Source organism: Lepisma saccharinum, chromosome 10, assembly GCF_977018435.1.
Source record: "Lepisma saccharinum chromosome 10, izLepSacc3.1, whole genome shotgun sequence".
Classification (NCBI taxonomy): Eukaryota; Metazoa; Arthropoda; class Insecta; order Zygentoma; family Lepismatidae; genus Lepisma; species Lepisma saccharinum.
The window spans coordinates 78,724,840-78,746,498 of NC_139238.1; the positions used below are offsets into that span (position 1 = coordinate 78,724,840).

The 21,659-nt window shown below is 39.0% G+C and overlaps 1 protein-coding gene across 2 annotated transcripts in view; it reads left to right on the forward strand.

The window, feature by feature from the left end:
* LOC145993967 (4'-phosphopantetheine phosphatase) overlaps window positions 1–21,659 on the forward strand; it is a 116,596-nt gene that overhangs the window by 43,983 nt on the left and 50,954 nt on the right. For both annotated transcript variants that reach the window (XM_083129976.1, XM_083129975.1), the window contains exon 6: window positions 14,089–14,260. In XM_083129976.1, coding sequence (XP_082986102.1) covers window positions 14,089–14,260 — 172 coding nt within the window. The remainder of the gene's footprint in view (window positions 1–14,088; window positions 14,261–21,659) is intronic.

Consider the following 21,659-nt stretch of genomic DNA (forward strand, 5'->3'; position numbering starts at 1 on the left):
CTTTGGAATTCATGCGATGAGAGTATGTTTGTAAAAGATGCTGTATGATTATACCAAAGAGAACAGAACTTTCTTGTAAAAGTCTGTACTTGTAACACCATACTGCGTGAGAGATTCCCAAAATAAACCAATATCAATTCAGGTAGGCATAGGAGCGGACTTCCTTGCGTATTGGTTTTCAGAGCACGCTACGATGCCAGGGGTCCTGGGTTCGGATCCCCGTCTGGTGTTGTTTGTTCTTTGTGAGTGTCATCAATTTCATAAATCATCACTCATACTCACCGTCTTGATTAGCCAAAAGTGCCAGAAAAGCGACGTAAATAACCTAGTATCAAGTAATCTCAAATAAGTCTAGGAAAAGCAGGTTTAGGTTATTTCCATCATCTTAATATTGTTCCTGCAAAAAAATCAATTTATTTTTGTCATAATCATGGCCATTGTTTCAAAGGAATTTCAAAATATCAGACACAAATTTATATTTTCGGATGCTTTACCTTGCAAGCATAATGGCGTACTCCAGATGCGCTTGGTTTTCTTTGGATTGTGGTGCGGTGACCAGTTTTTTTTTAAAAGAAAAAATAACGTGTAAGTAGGGAGGAATCCAGAATTTTTCTAGCAACATGTTAATACAACCGTAGCGACAACTGTTACCGTTGCACACGGACATTGGATTTCGATTTAGAAACCATTTGTTTTCGTAAATCCGTTTATCTTCTTTTAGTTTTGATTGAGTTGGCGTCTTAAGTCCACTTTATTCACAGTAAGGCTAATTGGGACTGGACCTACAGTTTATAGTGGGATCCGAACCACTATGTGCCTCCACCGGGTAGCGAACCTGGGACCCCTTCATTACGTTTCTCTTCTTTTGACTGATCCCAAGTACAAGGGACGATTATTGTGTTGGGGCAAGGGGAGAAATGCATTCTTGTCCCAATAGCCAGTCCGTCCTACGGCCGTATAGTATTTTTAACATCTTTGGTACGGCCTTTAATAGTTACGTACACTCATTGAAATGCGTTTGTAATCACATGTGATTGAAAAATTCTGATGTTTTTCACAGCTTCTAGAGTTCTACTTCATACTCGTCAATGTGACATTTTATTATTATTACGTGCCACAATCCAACTTGTCAGGTGCAATCTTCGAAATTCAAATATCCTTGAAGATTGATTGATTGATTTGGTGTTTTAAGTCCACTTTATGCACCGTAAGGTTAATCGGGACTGGACCTACAATTTAAAGTGGGATCCGAACCACTATGAACCTCCATCGGGTATCGAACACGAGACCCCTTGATTACAAGGAGACGACACTACCACTGCGCCATCGGGGAGCCCCTCAATCTTTCAAATAAAAGGTCAAGTAATACCCAAGCTAGATAGAAATTAAGAAGTAGGTTGGTTTTGTATTATTGTATTAATTAATTGCCGGCCAGCTACAAGGTGTAGTGTTAAGTAATATGTTTTCCATGTGTGTTCTTTTATGATATTATTACATGTAAGTGTATGTGCTTAATGAATTGTGATTTTTGCTGGATATTAGATTCCACTGTTTTTTAGCTTCCCGGTTTGGGGGAAGCTACGGGGTTCACGTTCACGGATGTTTACCCCGACTATGGAAAAAGGCCAGTTAGCCTTAAGAAAAAAAAACAGTTTTTTACTTCCTTCACAACGACGAAGACCCTTCGAAAGTCTTGTCCACTCAGGATGGCTATACTGAATGATTGAGAAGAAAATGTAATACTTGGCAAATGAACAGCTTCGAGAGTATTAGTCCACTTATGGTGGCTAGACTGTTGACTGAAATTAATGTATCATTTGGCCAAGGAACCTACTTCGAAAGTTTAGTTCACTTATGGTGGCTAAACTAATGATGGAAAATATATGTAGCATTTGGTAAAGCTAACCCCTGTTTGAAATCCCCAAGATTCAAAATTAGCAAAAGATTTGCATTTGTATGATATTGCCGAGTCGCATCATAATGAGGATACTGCGTAAGGAAACGCAAAACTAGTCGGAATATCAAGTAAGTCGAGGGTAGGCTACAGAGATAGTTAGGCTAACTCTGTGTTAATGAAAGTACCAATGGTTAGGCCATAGGTACACCTTTGCTTGAATTAAGGAAATTGGTTGATTATGTAAATGCACATAAGTATGGAAACGCTTTGTAAATATGTAAATAATAGCAACGTATAATAAATCCATATAATCCTACTTGAAATGTTACAATTTGCTGAAGAAACCCCAAGAACTACAGTTACTGTCCATTTTTAACAAAATATTTTTTCACTTTCTGTACATATGTAACAAACCAGGGACTAAAAATATAAATGTTATGTGAAACCCCACCCCCTTCGTAATTCCGGCGCAAATTGGCACGCAAGGTGAGGTGGAAGGAGAGATTGAAAGGAAAATACAAGGGAAGGGAAGTAATCACGAAGACCGGAGTTAAACCAGGGATTGGGGGGCCGAACTTTCACAGAGTCTAGTGGTGGTGTTTTAGCTGTGTGTTAAATTTAACAATCCCCAAATTTTCTCTCTCTGGCTGGTGTAGTTTCTGAGATACTCACTATATGAGTGTCTTAGGAGCTATGGTTGACATGGAGGTACACGATGGATCTCGATGTTAATGTAGAACCTAACATTGTGACTTTTAAATCAAGGGTTATCGAGTTTGATCCCGATGGAGGAACGTTGCACAGTGGTTCAGACTCATCATTTCGTTCTTTGCCTCATTGACTTTTCAAATTTCACCCCTAACGATCGAAAAGCAAGTAAAAAAAAGTACATTAAAATAGTCGCAATCTTGTACTATATGTTCTGCTGCAAGTGACCCAACAAAAAAAAGGTAAAGTGCTCCCCTGTGCTTAGCACCACGGCATGAAGGCGTATAGGGGGTGTGAGGGTAACGCCCCACATTTTCTTGATTCGGTCGTGAGTGGGGGTGATGTGATCAGCATCACGCCCCTGACCGCCTTTACCTCCCAGGGTTTCCCCCAGGTACCCATGTTATTCGACGCTGGGTGGGCGCCGGGGCCGCTTCCATCGTTAGAAATGTTCCCGGATTTGAACCGCCCGGGGATCGAATCCGGGACCTTTAGCATGGTAGTCAGACGCGTTACCGACTGAGCCACCGCGGCCAACAAAGGCCCTTAAAATCTCATGCCAGTGACGTTCTCTGTGCCGTCAAACAAATTCCGGTAATTGCACTTCCGTAATTTATTACTTCATCTTTCTCTCTCATGGTCAAGCGAAACCTGTAAACATTGATGTAAAATAGCCAAAAATATAAATAAATCATGCAATTCAACATTTAGATTTACTATTGTATCGTTAAAGATAATCAGGTTGCACGTAAATACCGTCAATATCAATATAATCTATAATCTTTGTGGCCCTTTGAAGATCGTTGAATATCTTAAAAGAAGCCCCACGAAGTGGTACACCCACAGGGTAAAGTTGGTACCGCCTTTGTTCGTAGAGTGTTTACTCCAAGAAGGGAAAGTGTTAGAACTAACAGGGGAAGTACAATAAATGTGAAGAGAGTGACTGTTTTCACTTTCTGAAGGGGAGATCTCTTGACTTTCTCTTCTTGCGCCCCAGCCCGCTAACTCCACACGTGCCGTTATGTAACCCCTTAACCATCTGAGGGATGTTTCTCTCATCGAGGCCAATTCTTAAAGGCAGGCTCCCTTTTATTGTGTTTTTGCGAGTTTATGTGCAACACCCCTCTTGTTCCCCATCCCTCTGCATGCTTTCTCTGCCGACCCTTCTCTCTTAAATGTTTTAACATTTTCATCCGTATCACAACCTCATCAATTTTACCAGAAGGGTTGGACATTCTGGTTCGAAAGATCGGTAATTTATGACAGCTTTCCCCATCTTTAGTGAGTTTTCAAAAATTACTTGATTGACTCCTAACGCATTTCGTTTGAGTCGCACCCTTTTTTTCCCCCATAGTTCCACGCTTTTCACTGAAAACAATATAAGGCTGAAAGGTCTGTCTTCAGTGTCCCTACACTGACCAATCGCATGACTCTAAACTGCCTTAGAGTTTCTAAAGTTCTTGCCTGAATTTATTTAAACTAATCAGTATTTGCTCACACATTGGAGTGTTCAGAGGACTGAAGAATCATACGTGCTGAAGGGTGAGTATTCTCTTGAATAACCACCACTGAAAATATTCATGTTTTTATATACTCCAGTGCATATGCTATTTGTTCCAAATTGCTTAGCTTTTATTGCTATTTTTATATAGTCTTTTTTTTTTCAATTCGCACGTTCAGAATATTTCCTTCTGATGTTTTTAAAGTATCTTGAAAGAGTTTTTGCAGACCAATATGAATATGCAAACGGAAATTCTGTCTTCGGTAGTGTTTCTGGTAAAATAGATGCCAAACTCTGACAACACGCAGGCCTGTAGCTTGGAGTGATCTCTTGACGAGGCGTTCACGGGTTACTGGTGAGTGGGGGTGAGCTTGTTTCAAACATGTAAAACATAATACTTTTACCTTCAATAGTTAAACAGAAATGAAACATGAACTGCAACTAGAGATGCTTTTTTCTTTTTTTTTGTTCAAAATTAGAATAGAATTCTGTGCTTCTTGAATTCATACATATAACTAAATTCTTCTATCAGAATTGTATTACTTTTGAGAAAAGTTGTTGTGGTGGTTTCAAGAGCACTTTCATTGCGTGGAGAGCAAGTGAGAAGATTTTTACTCTTCTTTCTATTTTTTTTTTAAATGGACAATAATATTAATTTTACCGGTGAGAGGGGCTAGTTTTCATAGTAATAAGTATGAAGTTGATATGACTAATATAAAAATCAACGTGGTGCTAGCGTATTGAGCAAGAACAAATTACTATTTTTTTCTTTTTAAAAAAATCGATAATTTAAACTGAATTATTAGTTAAAATTTTGAAATTGAAGGGAATGCATTGTTCTGTCTCACTTGCCCCTAGTAAATGTTCCCGTTTGCGATATAAGAGATGCAAATTTATTAGATATCAATAAACTTACAAATTCTTTCTGACATGCATGTGAATAAGAAGCATGGAAGGACATTGTGAAATACGATGAAAGGGGTCTCGGTCCAGGTTAGGCTAAGCCTCCCTCGCCCATGCCTAGCTACGGGTCTGACAACACGACATTAAAAAAAAGTGTAGAAACCCCAGTAAGTGGGTGGCGAAATACATATAATTTCATTTGGAATGGTTCCATATTCCATACTGCTTTTCTACTATTTGCTACCTACCTTATAATACGTAGTTTTATTTTGATAATATCTATAGCAAAAGGTCAACACCGGTAGCAATGATAATTTTAATTTTCCTGCTTGCTGCTATCGTGCGATTGTAATAGTCAGTTTATACTCGGCATATGCGTGTGCTAGCAGTGCAACTATTTTACCAAAGTGCTTAATTTCAATTTGGACTTGATCTTTTTTTACGCCGATTTTCTACCAATTTTGTCTAATCGCGACGATGAAGATGAATGATCATTTGATGAACTGCATGAAGAGTCAGTAGTTTACGACTTTTGAGGTGAGTTTTCTCACAAATAGGAGTCCCCAAAGAGCCAGTTTCCACTTTATAAGCACGGGTGAGTTTTCTCACACTAGTCTAGGCTTTGTAATTATTCCTCTAGCAAATGTATGTGGTGAACATGCTTACCCTGGCTAAAGGAGTGTATTTACACCCTTTCATCTGCATACAGTGCAAATGCACCCCCTAAGCTCGGGTGAGTATAACCACTCCTCATTTCGCTGGCGGGTAAATGCGCTTCCCAAGTTCATGAAGGAAAACTCACCTTTGTTTAGAACGAGGAAACTTGCCTTTTGTGGACGTCTATTTGTTACAAACCAAAGTCACCCCTGTAAGGTGAATTTACAGTGTTTGTTTATCAGTATACTCAAAGCGCTCGGCTACCAGGGTGTACTTCATTTCAGTTAAATATGTGATACTACATATAATTGTATGTAATAATAATAATATAAATTAGAAATTCAAATGAACGTGTGTCGTGATTGCAGGGGTTTGGTGAAGGGTGTGGTCAGTAAAAAAAGGTTGGGAACTACTGCATTAATATATCCAAAAGCTTCGGAATCAGAATCATGTGTACATTCCGTGTCTTAATAATACAACTGGGATGGTGTTTTAAATAATACCATGAACTTTGGGGAAAAAGACCCCCTGCCCCCCCTAAATACATCATTTGCAATGAAACCATTACTTTTATATATTATTATTAATGTTATGATTATAAACTTGGTGCATTTCTCTACTCGAAACAGCCGGCCCCCGTGGCGGAGTGGTTTGCACATTGAGCTATGACGCCAGTCGTCCCGGATTCAAATCCCGGCCTGGGCGTGGATGTTTGTGAGTGTCCATTCATCAATTTCATCATATCATCACTCATCCTCATCTTTGCAAATTAGGCAAAAGTGGCACTAAAGGCGAAGTAAAATAAAGCAAATCAATCAATCAATCAATCCACTTGAAACACCTGATGAGCTAATATCTGGCATAATTGTATTTTGTCAGATGTCAATGAAGGACAATTTTATTGATGAAATTTATGTTGTTTTATCTTTAACTATATCGGATTTCGGTAATTTGATAAACCCTTTCAAGTAACAATTTCATCATTCATCATCATCGTCGCGATTAAACAAAAAGGTAGAATGGCGACGTAAAATAAGAAAAATAAATTAGAAATAAATATATTTTCCTTCTGGCATGCACTACAATGTATTTTCTGATGATTGTAAAGTCTCATACACATCAGTACGAAATAAAATATCCATACAGTGCAAATGAATGGAATACAAGTAGAAAGGAAGATTTCTACTTTCGCTAATATTTCTAAGAAAGTTTCCATGTAATATTTTTGGAAAAGTCATACATATGTAGAAAGTACAGATGGCCAAATCCGTTTATTTTTTTAAAAAAAAATCCAGAATCCGTATAGTAAAAACGGAGAATCCGGATTTCGGAGGGAATCCGGATTTTGAATGGAATCCAGATTTCGAATTCGATCCATCCTGGCTCACGCTTATTTTAAATGTTTAAATAGTACGTAACTAAGTCTACTGTATATGTTTGCAGCTAATTCCAAACTGAGAAAGAGGAATAGTTGGCTAACTGAAAAGCAATGTGCAGTAGTATTGTACAACAGTTCTTTCTTTCCGCCAAACATGCCCACATTGCTCGATGACTTCTTATCTGTCGTAGCAGTTACATAAGAGCGATATTTTGATAGATTTCAAAAGTAACCGATGTCGTCCGTCACCTGTTGTAAAGCCTTTTGGCTATCATTCCTATCTCTCCTGTCGGATCACACTTTAAACTGTAGGTCCAGTTCCAATTGGCCTTACTGTGCATAAAGTGGACTTAAAACACTAACTCAATCAATCTATCTTTCCTGTGTGAATCTTGATATGGCCTCCCCACCTCTCTCATGTATGTGTCCCTTCCCTGATACCCTTCAATTGCTCCATTGAGGATGAATTGTGATAGGATGAAGCAGACGTAGGAACAATCACAAACACATATGAGCAGATCACATATCCACAAAAAAGCTCCACGTAGGTTTGTACTGGCTGTGAGTCCAGACGCCATAGTCTTGTTAGTCTGCTAAATACAGTCCAGGGTGTACTACGTGGAAGACAGTCTGACATTGGGTTGGTAGATTAGAGTATATTCTTAAATTCATGAGACAATTATTGAAAATATGGGTCGAAATCAGTTTCCCTCCAAAATTTGCTTTCTCTCTGTAATTCGTTATCATTCCAGAACCTGTCTTGCTTCCGGTATTCTTCTCACTCTGAAATCAGGATTCCCTCCGAAATCCGGATATTATATTTTCCGAATCCGGATTTCAAATTCTCCGAATGCGGATTTTTTTTGCTATACCTAAAGAAAGGGGCTGCTTGCAAGTACGATTAAAAGAGAGATAAAATTTATTACATAAGATGAATTATATTAAATTAGATTATAATTAGAAACAGTATCACGTTATACATTCTGAGAAGGTTCAGTGAAACTACCTGGCCAACTTTTTTTCTTGGATCGGAAATTCCATTGTTTCTAAAATGGAACCCAGACCCTCAGGAGTCTTTTTAAGTTGTAAGTTTGCTAACCGCAACACGGTTTACTTCAAAGAAGGAAACATGTGGTCTTCATTTAGAACAGTTCCCTTCGCGATAGCCACATCCCTCCTTATCCGACTCTCTTTCTCCCCCCTGTGGTGCACCAGCTGCGGCAACATACATACACTCAGGTCCTCATTTCGTTTGTTGCAGAATCTACAGTTCGAGGACATCAATGTCCTCGCATCGTTGATAGAATTATGTGCGATGCGAGGACCTGTGCACACATAACACAGGTGTACATTTGGTTATACAGATGACCTACAGTTAGAGGACCGTCCTCGTAATGTCTGTTACATGCCTGTAAGGAGAAAAGTTGTCATATCTTCGTTATTATTTAGCCATTTAGTATGCCGAAGCGCGTGGTGTTTCATCTCAATAAAACGTCTTTCTTGAGCGCTACTAATTGCAGTTGAGCCATGTCCTCGTATTGTATGTGGTCTGCTCATGTCCTCGCATGGTAGGGTAGACAAAGAGGGGTGTGGGTGTGTGTGTGTGTGTGTGTGTGTGTGTGTGTGTGTGTGTGTGTGTGTGTGTGTGTGTGTGTGTGTGTGTGTGTGTGTGTGTGTGTGTGTGTGTGCGCGCGCGCGCGCGCTACAGAAGTGGCAATAAATGCCGAAGGAGAGAAGAAGTAGCATCATATTGCTCCCAACAGTGGGTAGAAAGTAACAATGCGTTTATACCACTGCCAGCAGGGTTATTTATTGTCAAGTATCCTCTAAACATGTAATACATTTCAGCTATTTTAGAAGTTTTTGGCAGCTTAAATGGAAATTTGCCGAAATGCAAATTTAACCTGCTCAAAAAGAGCTTTCATTTTTTTGTAACAAAACATTTGTTGCCTGCGTAGGCCTGGACACTAAGGGAATGATGGTCAGGTGATGAATATATGCACTATGAGCATATTTTATTCTTAAATTAGACATAATAAAAATGCAATAACTTTTTACGATTATGTCTGTCGATGAATTGCAGCTAAATATTCAAACAACATACTGGTGAGGATTAAACATGATTTTTGGGTGATTTTCTTCACGAAAGTAGTAGTGATTTGAAGTGCTAATTTAATATGAAAGTAATTGGAAGGAGAAAGAGGGCATTCCTATAGAAACTGAGATAGCATTCGTGGGATTTGTGTACTTGATATATTTAATGCAGTTTTTATGTGCGTATAATAGGGTCCCTGGTTTTGATAAGGAAAAATTGTCACAATTATACCTTGTATATAACCTCCAACACAATTTATGTTTAAAAAATTATGCTTTCCTTATTCTTTGGTCTATCCTTGTACATTATTTTCCATTAAATCTCATGCGAAAAATAGCGTTTTCGACTCTCATATTAAGGTAGGTGCGAACCACAGATTCATAGTGCAGACTGTTTGCTGCCCGAGTTCAATATCTGTATATAATACATTTATATCTGTGCAAAATCTATCGTCACCAGAACTGCACATTAAATGTAGCAATCCAGCATTGCTTCCTTGAATTGACTGTTAAGGTGATGGATTCATATTCCTAGTGTTTGCAGTTGAATCTACGCTAGACCATCCAGACCATTGTGGTATGTCTGTAGTTGTACCATTGTGTTGTTAATTTGAATGAAAATTTTGTTCATCTGAATCTTAAATGAAGTATTAAAAATATGGTAAAATTTTGTTAATAGTTTTGAACAGACAAATATGATTTTTTTTCCTTTGTCCATCCAATCTCTCTTCCATATTGTTCCAAAGAAAATAGTACAGGAGAAGTTGAGGTAGCTGCAATATTATAATTGCAATATTGCAGTTTTTAAAGTGAGCCTCCAGACAAAGGAATGCATGTAATATAATCATTTTGTTACTTGAAAGTAAAAACATTTGTAATTAGTATTTTTTGGTGATCCTGAATAGCACAATTTACCGTACTTTCATTTCTATAATTACATTCAGTGAGTTGCCGATATATTTATTTCCCATATAAGGTGTACAAAACCTTAAAATGGGTTGTTTTGAACATTTTTAGTGCATATTTGCATGCATATTTTGGCTTTTTTTCATATAAATCCACCCTCCAGTAATCGCACATTTGCGATTATCTCTAAAACGGCTCGTTTGCAAACCCATTTTTACTTAGACTTTTTTGCTTCTATTATCGTGTACTTTCACCTGGGTCAGTTTGCACTATTACTTTTGAGACACCCTGTATATATAGAGCAGAATGTAAACATGTACTTCAAACCAACTTCCACAGCAAGAGTTTCGAGTGATGCAGAGCCAGGTCCGTTGGGCACATCCTAATAATTTTGGTATCACGTATGCACATTGTATGTACAGTATTGTGTACTGTACTGTATAGTGTATTTAGGCCTATGCCTTTAAATACACCATAATAAACGTGTTTTGTTGCTATAAACGGAGTTGTAATGCACTTTGTACGGTTCTTTTAGGTTATTTCTGTTAATCCGGGCTTTCGTTAAACCGGTCAACGTATCTGGATTAACGAGGTTTTACTGTATTGCTAATTGTGTCTGCAGATCTAGTTATCAGAACGGGTATTTGGTTTGATACAAGTTGATTGTTTCCCTTATTCTGGAGTTCAAATCTGGAGTCCAGAGCAAATAGCATGTATTTTAATAAAGTGAGTGCTACATTACAGTATGCATTTTGAAACTAATGAAATATGTTTCAGAACATATGCAATTTTGTTATTTTGTTTTGATAAGCTAGCGTCACCTGCCTCATTCTGGAATCCCAGAATGGGGCATCCCCATTCTTTCAAAATATGATGTGAGCATAAAAGATGAAACAATGGATATATAATGTGTAGATTTATCCACATTAAAAATGCAGCACTATTTGTATGTGTACATGTTTCATACCATATAATCGGTGAAACATTTTCAATGGAGGGAAGTGGGCTGGCCTAACCGATGGCGCAGTGGTAGCGTCGTTGCCTTGTAATCAAGGGGTCCCAGGTTCGATACCCGGTGGAGCACAGTGGTTCGGATCCCACTTTAAACCATAGGTCCAGTCCCGATTAGTCTTACTGTGTACAAAGTGGACTTGAAACACCAACTCAATCAATCAATGGATTGATGCAGCAACCTTCTATTAAGACACCCAAAAGTCAACCTTGCCTTCACGTGGTACACCCTTGTAACTGGTTCTTGTAGGCCAACAAGGCTCTGATGCCTGGACCAACAGCCAGGACAATCCTTTGTGGAGATTGTCCTTGTGTGTGCTGAACAGCATCAGCTTTCAATCTACGTAAGAAGATTGTACTCCTCAGAGATAGTATATATAGTTTTACTCCGTGCTTTTTTTTCTTGGTGGTTTGTTTGTGTGTCCATTATAAGGACCACTCAAAAACATTGTGATATGTTTGTAAATAATCGCCTATAAAAAGGTACCGGTACGCCGTACCGTTGTGTACCGCCAGGAAATAAGAACTGGTTTTATTTCTTTGTGTATGGTGAATGAATAAATTTTTTAAAAATGGGTTTTTAACATACATATTTTATTTTCTTGTTAGGGGTGTGTCTTCAATTTTGCTTTAGTTAAGGGGATTATTCCCATATTGCATGACAGGCAAAAGTAGCCTAGGTGCTAATGTGTCCATAATATCAAAATCAAAGGTGACATCTGTTGTTTGTCACTTGTTACTTAGTCTGAAAGTTGCCTTAATTGTAATGTTGTTATAATAGTAGCGTACTTTTGATTTCTAGAAAAGTATTTTCACTTCATTTGACAAATACATTTGGTATTTTTTATTAGGGATCGGTATCGGCCAATGTAGACATATCGGTAAAATTACCTATTATTTTACCGATCGAATATATCTATAAGTATTATAATTTAGTGCAAAATTCTGCCATTTTCTTATAATTTTTATGGACAATCTCCATGCCCTTTTTTTTTTAAGAAAGTAAATGTGTAAATATGCAACTTCTTTTGCACTGGAGTCAGCTGGAAACAAACATTTATTAAGGAGGTCATTGAACCATTCAGGACTATTTGAAATTTTATATCTGATTTCTTTTTACTCCTTAATTTAGATTAAAATGTAAAGATACAGTCAAACCTCGATTTTATGCTTTTCAGAGGATCAAGTTCAAAAAAGTGATAAAAGGTAAAATCCAGGAAAATTTTATAACATTCATGCAGATTGAATCTATAATGCAGGAAGTAATAAGAATATTACAGTAGGTGCCATTTCATCTGAAAAGCTACTTTTACCATAAAATGTTTTATAAAGAATTAATGAAGATTGCACACGTTGCATAATTTGCTGAATATTACGGCTCTGAGAAAGTACCAGTTAACGATTTGTTCTGGACTGCAGAGAAGCATATGACTTGCTTGGTGGCTGATCAATTAAGTGCTGGACTTTTTGTCTTGCCATGAAAGTTTCCGTGTTTCGAGTCCCAACCTGGGCATGGTGCTCTTTGTGGAGTCCTTTCATCAATTTCATCTAATCATCAATCAGCTTCATCATTGTGACTGCCAAAAGTGCCAGAAAAGAGATGTAACATAACAAAAATGCAAATACAATGTGGAAAAGTATTGGTGATTGGAGTAAATACTGTCCTGTCATGTCTGCAAGGTGTCAGGCTGTAGGATGCACTGTAGTTCAAGTCTCCTGGGGAGACGCGTACAACTTTTCTCCTGAGATTTCGACAGTGTATGGGACCCGTGGCCACCCACCAGGGGTAGAAAAATACAGGGCACCAACCATGCCACGTGTTAGGGGCCCCACACTTTCTTGATCATGGCTGAAGGTGGGGGTGATGTGATAAGCACCATGCCCCTGGCCACCTTCACCACACTCCAGGTATTCACTTTATATGAAGCTGTGTGGGTGCCGGAGTCGCTTGAACAGGTGGAAAAAATCACTGTTCTCCCCTGCCAGGGATCGAACCTGGGCCTCTCATTTGATAGATGCCCTAACGACTGAGCTACCATGGCTACTACGCATACAGCATGTGTTCTTTAATGTTTGTGTTTTTTCTGTATCACATGTATCATTAAATCAGAATAATAAACATTCCATTACAAATTTTTGCACTGTTGCTAGTCTATTTTAAGAACTGCAGAGTCAACCGTATATTAGAATGCATAGTTATTCATGCTGTTACTGGGGTGTAAGGGGTGCTCCTTCCACGTAGTGCACCCAATAGTCAACCTCACTTCCACATAGTACACCCTAGACTGCAGACTAACAAGGCTCTGGCGACTGGCCCCGTAGCCAGTATAATTTTGTTTGTGTTGTCCTGTGTTTTGTCCTTATTTGTACTGAGTGCTCCTTTACAACCTCAGCTTTTAACAAAAGTCGGAAGATTTTAATATTTTATGATTTTAGTTCTGCAACGTTAGAGTTGTTATGTGTAACGATAAGGGGCTGGAGCCCGTATAATGTGATGGGTGCAAAATAGCCTTAGTGCTGATGCACCCAAAATTTTAAATTCAAATCAAATCAAATCAAATCATGCTGTTACTGGTTGATTCTTCTTTAGGAAAGCCACTCTGTCACAAAATTAATTATTTTTAATCCAAACTTGCATGAATTAATTAAATTAAATGTTTTAAGATCACATTTAATAGCTTCTCTTAGTGAATTCATGCCTTTCTTAGCCCTTATTTGAAAAAAAAAAAAAATATTTTGGTCTACCCCTGCCACCCACCATTGCGTGGAAATTGGGGAACTATGAACGAGTAGCTGAACTTGATCATGGAAATCTACAACAATGACTGGGGCTTCATTGTCTGACCACATGACCCTCCGTAACTGGTTGAATGGTTGCCCACCTGTGTTGAGGCATGTGGGAGTTATGCTGGCGGTCGGTAGGTAGGCACTGACCCCCAAGAGCGGTTGTGCCACAGGTTGTTATTATTGATTACTATTATTAATTTTAATTACTGGTTTAATTAGTTCTTTGCCTCTCTCTCTAATGCGCAGGGTTTTGATGAGCTACTTGACCTGGCAGAGAGGGGCGACCATCGTCACATAGACATGCTAGTGAAAGATATTTACGGAGGAGATTACAAAAACCTCGGACTTCCTGGAGACTTGATTGCATCATCATTCGGCAAAGCAATGCATGCGATGAAGGATAGTAACTGCAATGCAGGTTAGGCTTACTTTTTACATCACTGTTGCTGAAATTATGGTGAAGGCAGTAGGTCTTGTAATGTACAGGGTTTCTCCTAAAATAGATACATGTTTTGTAATGACCTTATTTAAATTAAGGTATGACATACATGGATCATAGCATATTGTAGGGATCAACAAACACTGAATTCTTGCCAATACCAATAAAGTATCCATACTGATAACTAATACTGTAACAATCCAATATAAAATTAAGGAATACTTGTGAATATAACTTATTTCTTCGTGACAGTTTGGCGAATATTTTTCCAGTTTGAAAAAAAAAAGTAGAACTTTATTTATTATTGATTTCTGCATTATAATTGAAATAGTACACTTGAGAAAATTTACTACAGTGTTGGAAATTACGGACTTATCAAATAATTTAATCTTCTGTGTCCAAAGCAATATCATTCTTCGAATCTTGTACTGAATACAGTATAGTAATAAATGATTTTTAAGTACCGGCAATACTAGCACAGTTCTTTTTTTTTTAAAAAAAAAATTCTAATTATCATGTATCAATAGAAATATGTTTTAATTAACCTGTGGCTTCAAAGGTATGTGTGCAGCATGGTTATTGTTTTATATATATGATTTCCCCTGCTCTTATTGCCTTGACCTACATTCAGGGTAATAGTCTGTGGGGTTGTATGTAGAGCTGTGATTTGTCCTTATGTGTGTCGAGTGTGTCTGTACAGTTTTTATGTTTGCAATGAAAATTTAAATTTTAGTCATAATTTTTTATCCTTGGCAAGGAATTCATCTTCACAGTGTAGTTTTTTAAAATTTGCAATGCATGTCTTGAAGTTGCATTGTTGCTTATACTTGCATATTGTGCTTCCAGATAATACTAATATGGTTTGTGTATACCACGTTTGTTACAACTTGTCCCCCTTCCCGCGCTTGCTGATCGCTGACTTTTGTAGCAAAACCACGTGGCATTGCCACTGCAGATCGCGTGAACGCCATGCTGGGGAAAGCCGAAGCCAGGCTGTGAATAAAATACGCTGAAATGCCCAAATATACACAATTCCCCTTCCTGAATGTTCAAGCTAAGATGACACTAAACACAAAAAGGACACAAGCAAATATCACCAGAATAAATTCATCCTAGATATTTTAAAACACACTAATCAGCACCACGCTTACAAAACAAGCAAACACACATGCTTACACAAACAAAACACGTGAGTTAGACCACAACGTGGCAACAGCGTCTACGTACGTGCCTCTCTTCGCTCCTCGCTGCCCAGCAAATGACTTGTTCCTCATTTCTCATTGGCACCAAAACTGTCGAGTGATCGCTAGCGTGGGAAATGGGACAGGTTCTAACAAATGAGGTATTTGCTAAGGCATTATCGCTTAACCGCTAGTGATACCAATGTTGATACAAAGGTTGATTTTTAATACTGGCAACACTGCTGTAGCGACGCCATAAAACGAAGCAGGGCAATGTCGTGTATTCCACAAGTAAGTAAAATGCCCACCTTCCCTCAGAGCAAATTAACTCACCCTTCCACCTCCACTGCACGTGCGCGGTGACAACAGGAACAGAGCAGTTGTGCATGAGTGCTCGCGTTAGCAGTATACCATAGCAATGATTTTGAAGCAAGAGCAGAGGAGTTGGTTAAATATTGAATGTGCTAGAGGTCGCAATGCACGAGAGTGTCACCAAGGACTGCAAGAGGCTTGCGGTGCAGTAGGAAGGTGGGTAAGTACCTTCAGAGAAGGACATGAAAATGTGTCAGACATGCTTCGCTCTGGTCGTCTACCAGTAAGTGATGAAGACGTGCAAACTGTGTCCGCTTTAGTGCAGACGGATCAGAACTCCATGATTCGTGAGTTAGCCCAAGATGCAGGACTGGCACCTTCTACTGTGCTTCACATCCTCAAGGACCACCTGAGAATGCGAAAAATTGCATCAAGATGGGTTCCACATGATTTAACAGAAATGCAGGAATGGCTACAGTATGACGGTGCTCGTACTTATTTGCAGCGCTATGAGCACGAAGGAGAGGCCTTCTTACGGCATATCATTATAATTGATGAGACCTGGGCCAAATGTTACGAACCAAAGCTGAAACGCCAATCGAATGAATGGCATCGTCACGGGTCACTGCAAACAGCAACAGTTCGACCAATCCCAACCATTGTGAAAGTGATGGTGATTCTTGCCTACGATTGGGATGGTGTTATCGTAAAACATACCGTTCTCCCAAGGCAGACCGTTAATGCTGAGTACTACTGTTCGTTTTTGCAAAACAATCTGCGGTCAGCTCTGAGAAGAAGACTACGACACTTCATGCAAAACCCACCCATCATTCTCCACGACAATGCAAGAGCGCATGTAGCAGAAGCTGTGTGTGATTTGTTCATCGATGGGGCTGGGAAATGCTCTGCCACCCCCCATACTCTCCGGATTTAAGTCCCTGTGACTTGACCTATTCCCAAAGATGAAAGAACCACTTTGTGGAATTCGCTTCCGAGCAGTTCAAGAAGTTATTCAGGCAATAGATCACTCTCTACGCACCATCCTGAGATCACGCAGTGCCAACGGTATCCAAAGGTTTCCCCATCACTGGGAACACGTACGCAATGATGGTGGTTACTTTGAAGGCCTGTAAAACTTTGCACCTGATATGTGTGTTATGTATCTTGAAAATAAATAGTTGCCACTACTTAAAATTCAACCTATGTATTTGCTGGTACAGAAAGTTTCGGTTATAGTTTAATCACTGATACTTGGTGTTTTGCAGGGTCTGCAAATAGTGAATATGCTGTTTAAAAATTAAATAGTGAATAAAATTAAGCAGAAGGTGTAATAGAGTTTCTGGATTGGTCAAGTGTTCTCGGGTTACCAGCCAGGTTAAATTGACGTTAGCTTCCAACGTTTCTAGTGCATTCATTGCTCTCATCATCGAGACGGAAGCTAATGCTGATTTAACCTTGCTGGTAACCCAAGAACACTTGTTCGAATCATGTTGCCACTAAAGCTACAATCCCTACAGTGTGTATGCTGTTAACTTTTTTTTTAAAATACACTTTATGCATCCAACCAAGAACTTCTGTTCTTGTTCAACAATATTTCAGTCCATGTGAATCATCTGGCTGATGAGAATGCAAAATGAAAAATTCTAGAAGTTGTTTTAACACCTTATCACTAGAATTAATCAGCACATATGTACTTTTGTTGTTTGATAAAGATAAGAACTGAAGTTCTACTTCTTGTTACTATGCAAGAAGTAGTATGTGTGAACATAAGAAGCAAACATTTCTCTAAAGCAGAATTGCAAATATACCTGGGAGAAAGTTTTTCTCGGTTATGTGTAATTGTAACTGTCCGTGTTGTACATTAAATCACACATACATCTGCTGTGTTCTTTCTCAGAATTGCATTGTCGATTGGTTGATTTGCTTTATTTTACTTTCCTTTTGTGCCACTTTTGGCTAATTTGTGAAGATTGGGATGAGTGATGATATGATGAAATTGATGAATGGACACTAACAAACATCCAGGCCCAGGCAGGATTCAAACCCGTGACCCCTGGCGTCACGTTGACTTTTATGTTCTGCTGTAGTATTACTGTTGGCAGGGATCTTCATATGTGAGCATGGCACAGAGTAGATATGGGTCAGATTAATCTAAACTCCATCAGCATTGCTCCATACAGGCATACTATGAAAATATGGGTGGGCCGATATGAGATAAAATTCAAAATGGTCCTTGAAGAACCTGAATAGTTCTTTGACCTCCTTAATAAATGTGTGTTTCGAGGTGACTGCAGTGCAAGAGATGCTGCATATTTAGACATTTGCTTTTCTAAAAACTAGGGCATGGAGATTATCCATAAAAATTATAAAAAAAATGGCATAATTTTGCACTAAATTATAAGATACTTGTAGATATATTGGATTAGTAAAATAATTGATAATTTTACTGATGCACCGATTGTTCCTACATTGGCCAATATTGATACAGTATTGGTTAATCTATCTCCTAATTTTACCAATCTGACATTTCTACAGTGTAATGCCATTTTGAGATTTTCTTTGTATGTTCATATACCTTGATTTCTAAAGTAACATTAAATGGCTCATTTATCTTCTTAATTAATACATGTAATCGTATGACTGAAATAGTTTTGTTTTAAAAAAAAAGAAATGCATATTTAGAGAGTTATAAATACAGATACAAATTACTAACTTTTTCAATGAAACTTACCTAAAAAGGTTCTATTAATTTCATTGACCATGCCACCATCCACGCGGGAATTTGTTTCACAAATTTGCTTGTGTGTATTTATTACACAACTGCATCTTTCATCCACCAAAACATCAGTAATGAGTTGTGAAGAAGAAGAAGAAGGAGCAAGAAAAAACAGCTTATGGATTATACCTTTATCTTTCTTTCTCTAACTAATATATATTTATTTTATATATATATATATATATATATATATATATATATATATATATATATATATAAATAAATGGATGTGTGTGTGTGTTTGTACCAGCATAACTCTCGAACGCCTGGAGCAATTTCAACCAAACTTGGAACACGTATCACTTGCAATCTCGAATGAAATACTGTGGGGGTAAGACTAGAATTGGAAGTGGTCGAAAAAAAAACAGCTTTTTTGGGGAAAAAAAACTGTTTTTTATACCGCGGCTTTTTAGGTTGGCCTTTTTATCCATTTTTTTTTCACCAAAGTGTCTCAAATCAATGAAAATACAAGAGTTGGCAGTATTTTTCCTGTTCCATGGATTTTGTTTATCTCCCTACTGTAAAATAGACTCTCATATCTAAATATAGAATACAATTTACAATATGAAATTCGTAGCTAGACATAGACTGTGCTTTCAGACCAAAGCAACACATGACAGTGGGGTGTAACATTGAAGTGACAAGCGACATGAACCCTTTCAGTCTACCAGGTGTGCCGGTTAATAATTCTTAATTGATCCGAAAGAAAACAAGAGGAGAAAGGTAACAAATGCTTTGTTCAAAGTATGCGCCATCACTAGTTATACATTGTGCCCATCTGTCCATCAAATTGTGGATGCCCTTCCAGAAAAATTGTTCACATTTTGAGGTGATCCAGTCAGCAAGCCATTGTTCGACATTTTCGTAATTGTTGAAGTGTTGCTGGGAAAGGGAGTGAGACATCGATGAAATAAGTGGTAGTCCGAAGGGGCTAAGTCTGGTGAGTATGGCGGGTGAGGCAAGAATTCCCAGCTAAGTGCAGAAATGGTGTCTTTGACACCTTTCGCTGTGTGTGATGAGGCATTGTCGTGCTGCAAAATCACTTTTCCGTGTCCTGTCGCCCAATGTGGGTGCTTTTCGATCAATGCATGGTTCAAATTGATGAGTTGTTGACGGTAGCAAACGGCATTCACTGTTTCACCTGGTTTCAGAAGCTCATGGTACACCACACCCTTCTAATCCCACCAAATGCACAGCATTGTCTTCCTTCCGAAGCGATTCAGTTTTGCGGTCGATGTTGAAGATTGTCCTGGGTCAACCCATGACTTTTTGCATTTTGGGTTCTCGAAGTAGATCCATTTTTCGTCCCCAGTCACTATCCGATGCAAGAAAGACTTTCTTTCATGCTGAGAAAGCAACACTTCACACACAGTTTGTCGCTTTTCCATTTGTCTGTCCAGATGATGTGGGACCCATTTTCCTTCCTTCTGGATCTTTCCTATGACATGAAGACGATCAGATATGGTTTGGCGACCAACATTTAACTTCTCTGCCAGTTGTTGTTGGGTTTGAGTATCGTCTTCGTCCAACAGTGCTTGCAATTAGGCATCTTGTAATTTTTTCAGCTGGCCCGGGCGATCTTTGTCCTTCAAGTCGAAATCACCACTTTTGAATCGTTGAAACCAACGCGCACACGCATCTTGCGTTAGGACATTGTCACCGTACGTTTCCACAAGGATACGATGGCTTCACTTGCATTTTTATTTTGATTGAACAAGAAATGCAGGACGTGCCACACATGCTCCTTATTTGGTTTGCAGGTCAACATGTTTCCCACACAAACCCAATATCACGATCACACGCACTCGGGTTGCACATCCACGGCATTTTGACAGGTACTGTCCTGGCAACACACTGACGTAACAGTTGAGACTGTGCACCAACCCTTGCTTCCAGGGCCATCCAGCGACAAAATTAAGAATTATTAACCGGCACAGCTGATATAAGCAAGCATACACCACACATGCAGAAACAAGACCGAGACGACACGATGTGTGCCACTGAAGGAGCTTTCAGACTGAAGTCACAGATGACAAGCGACACAGTGTCCTTCAGTATAAAGCAAAGTATTCACCGTACATGGAAGAACAACAGACTGAAGCAGCACAATATACACCATTGAGAAAACTGTATAGTCTGAGAAACATGCAAGTGACATGTTTAGCTTGTTCCCGCACTTCAGTTCAAAAGCTTGAATGAATTACTGAGGGTCTGCTTCCAAGTGACACGTGTCACTTGTTACTTTGGTCTGAAAGTTCCCTGTGAAAACGGTACAGGCCAAGTGACAAGCACCACTTGCATATTATGTTGCTTCGGTACGAAAGGTTCCATTTACTTCTAATGGTTAGTTTCCAAGAGCCATGTAAGAGCCATCTGAAAGCTCCATTAAACAGGCTATATACACACATTCACGTAATATGTATACTTCTGCATATGTGTTGTGAATAGTAAAGATTTTTAATTGTCCCGGAACATCGAATATTTTGATATTAACATTTGTTTCATACACTGCTGTTTGTGAAAATTGCAACACCAAGAAGGAAACATATGATTGAAATGAAATTTATACCACAGATTAGGTACATGCCAATACACAAATGATTAGGGTTACAGACCTGTATGTGATCTCTGACCTTGAGAATTCAGTATGGTGTGAAGCCCCCATGTGCTGCAAACAAAGCCTCTACACGTCGTGGCATGGAATCAAGGAGGGCCTGGATATGTTCCTGGGTAATCTCCCTCCACGCGGTTTGTATGCGAGTCCCCAAAGCATTAACAGTGGTTGCTGGAGGACCATGACAAACAAGTTGCCGACCAACCATATCCCGGACATGTTCCATGGGTGACATGTCAGGCGAACGTGCAGGCCAGTGAAGCAGTGGTGTTTGTTGTTCTTCGAAGACGGCTTGCACATTCCTCGCCACATGTGGCCGGGCATTGACCTGCTGGAATATGGCATGTGGAGTTGCCTGAAGAAGGGGTCAGTGCCAGGGCTCTAAAACCTCCCTGATGTAGCGGCTGCTGTTCAGATTGCCTTCAACACGTAGGAGGGGAGATGGCATGTTGTGTCCAATGGCACCCCAAACCATCACACTTGGTGTTTGCCCGC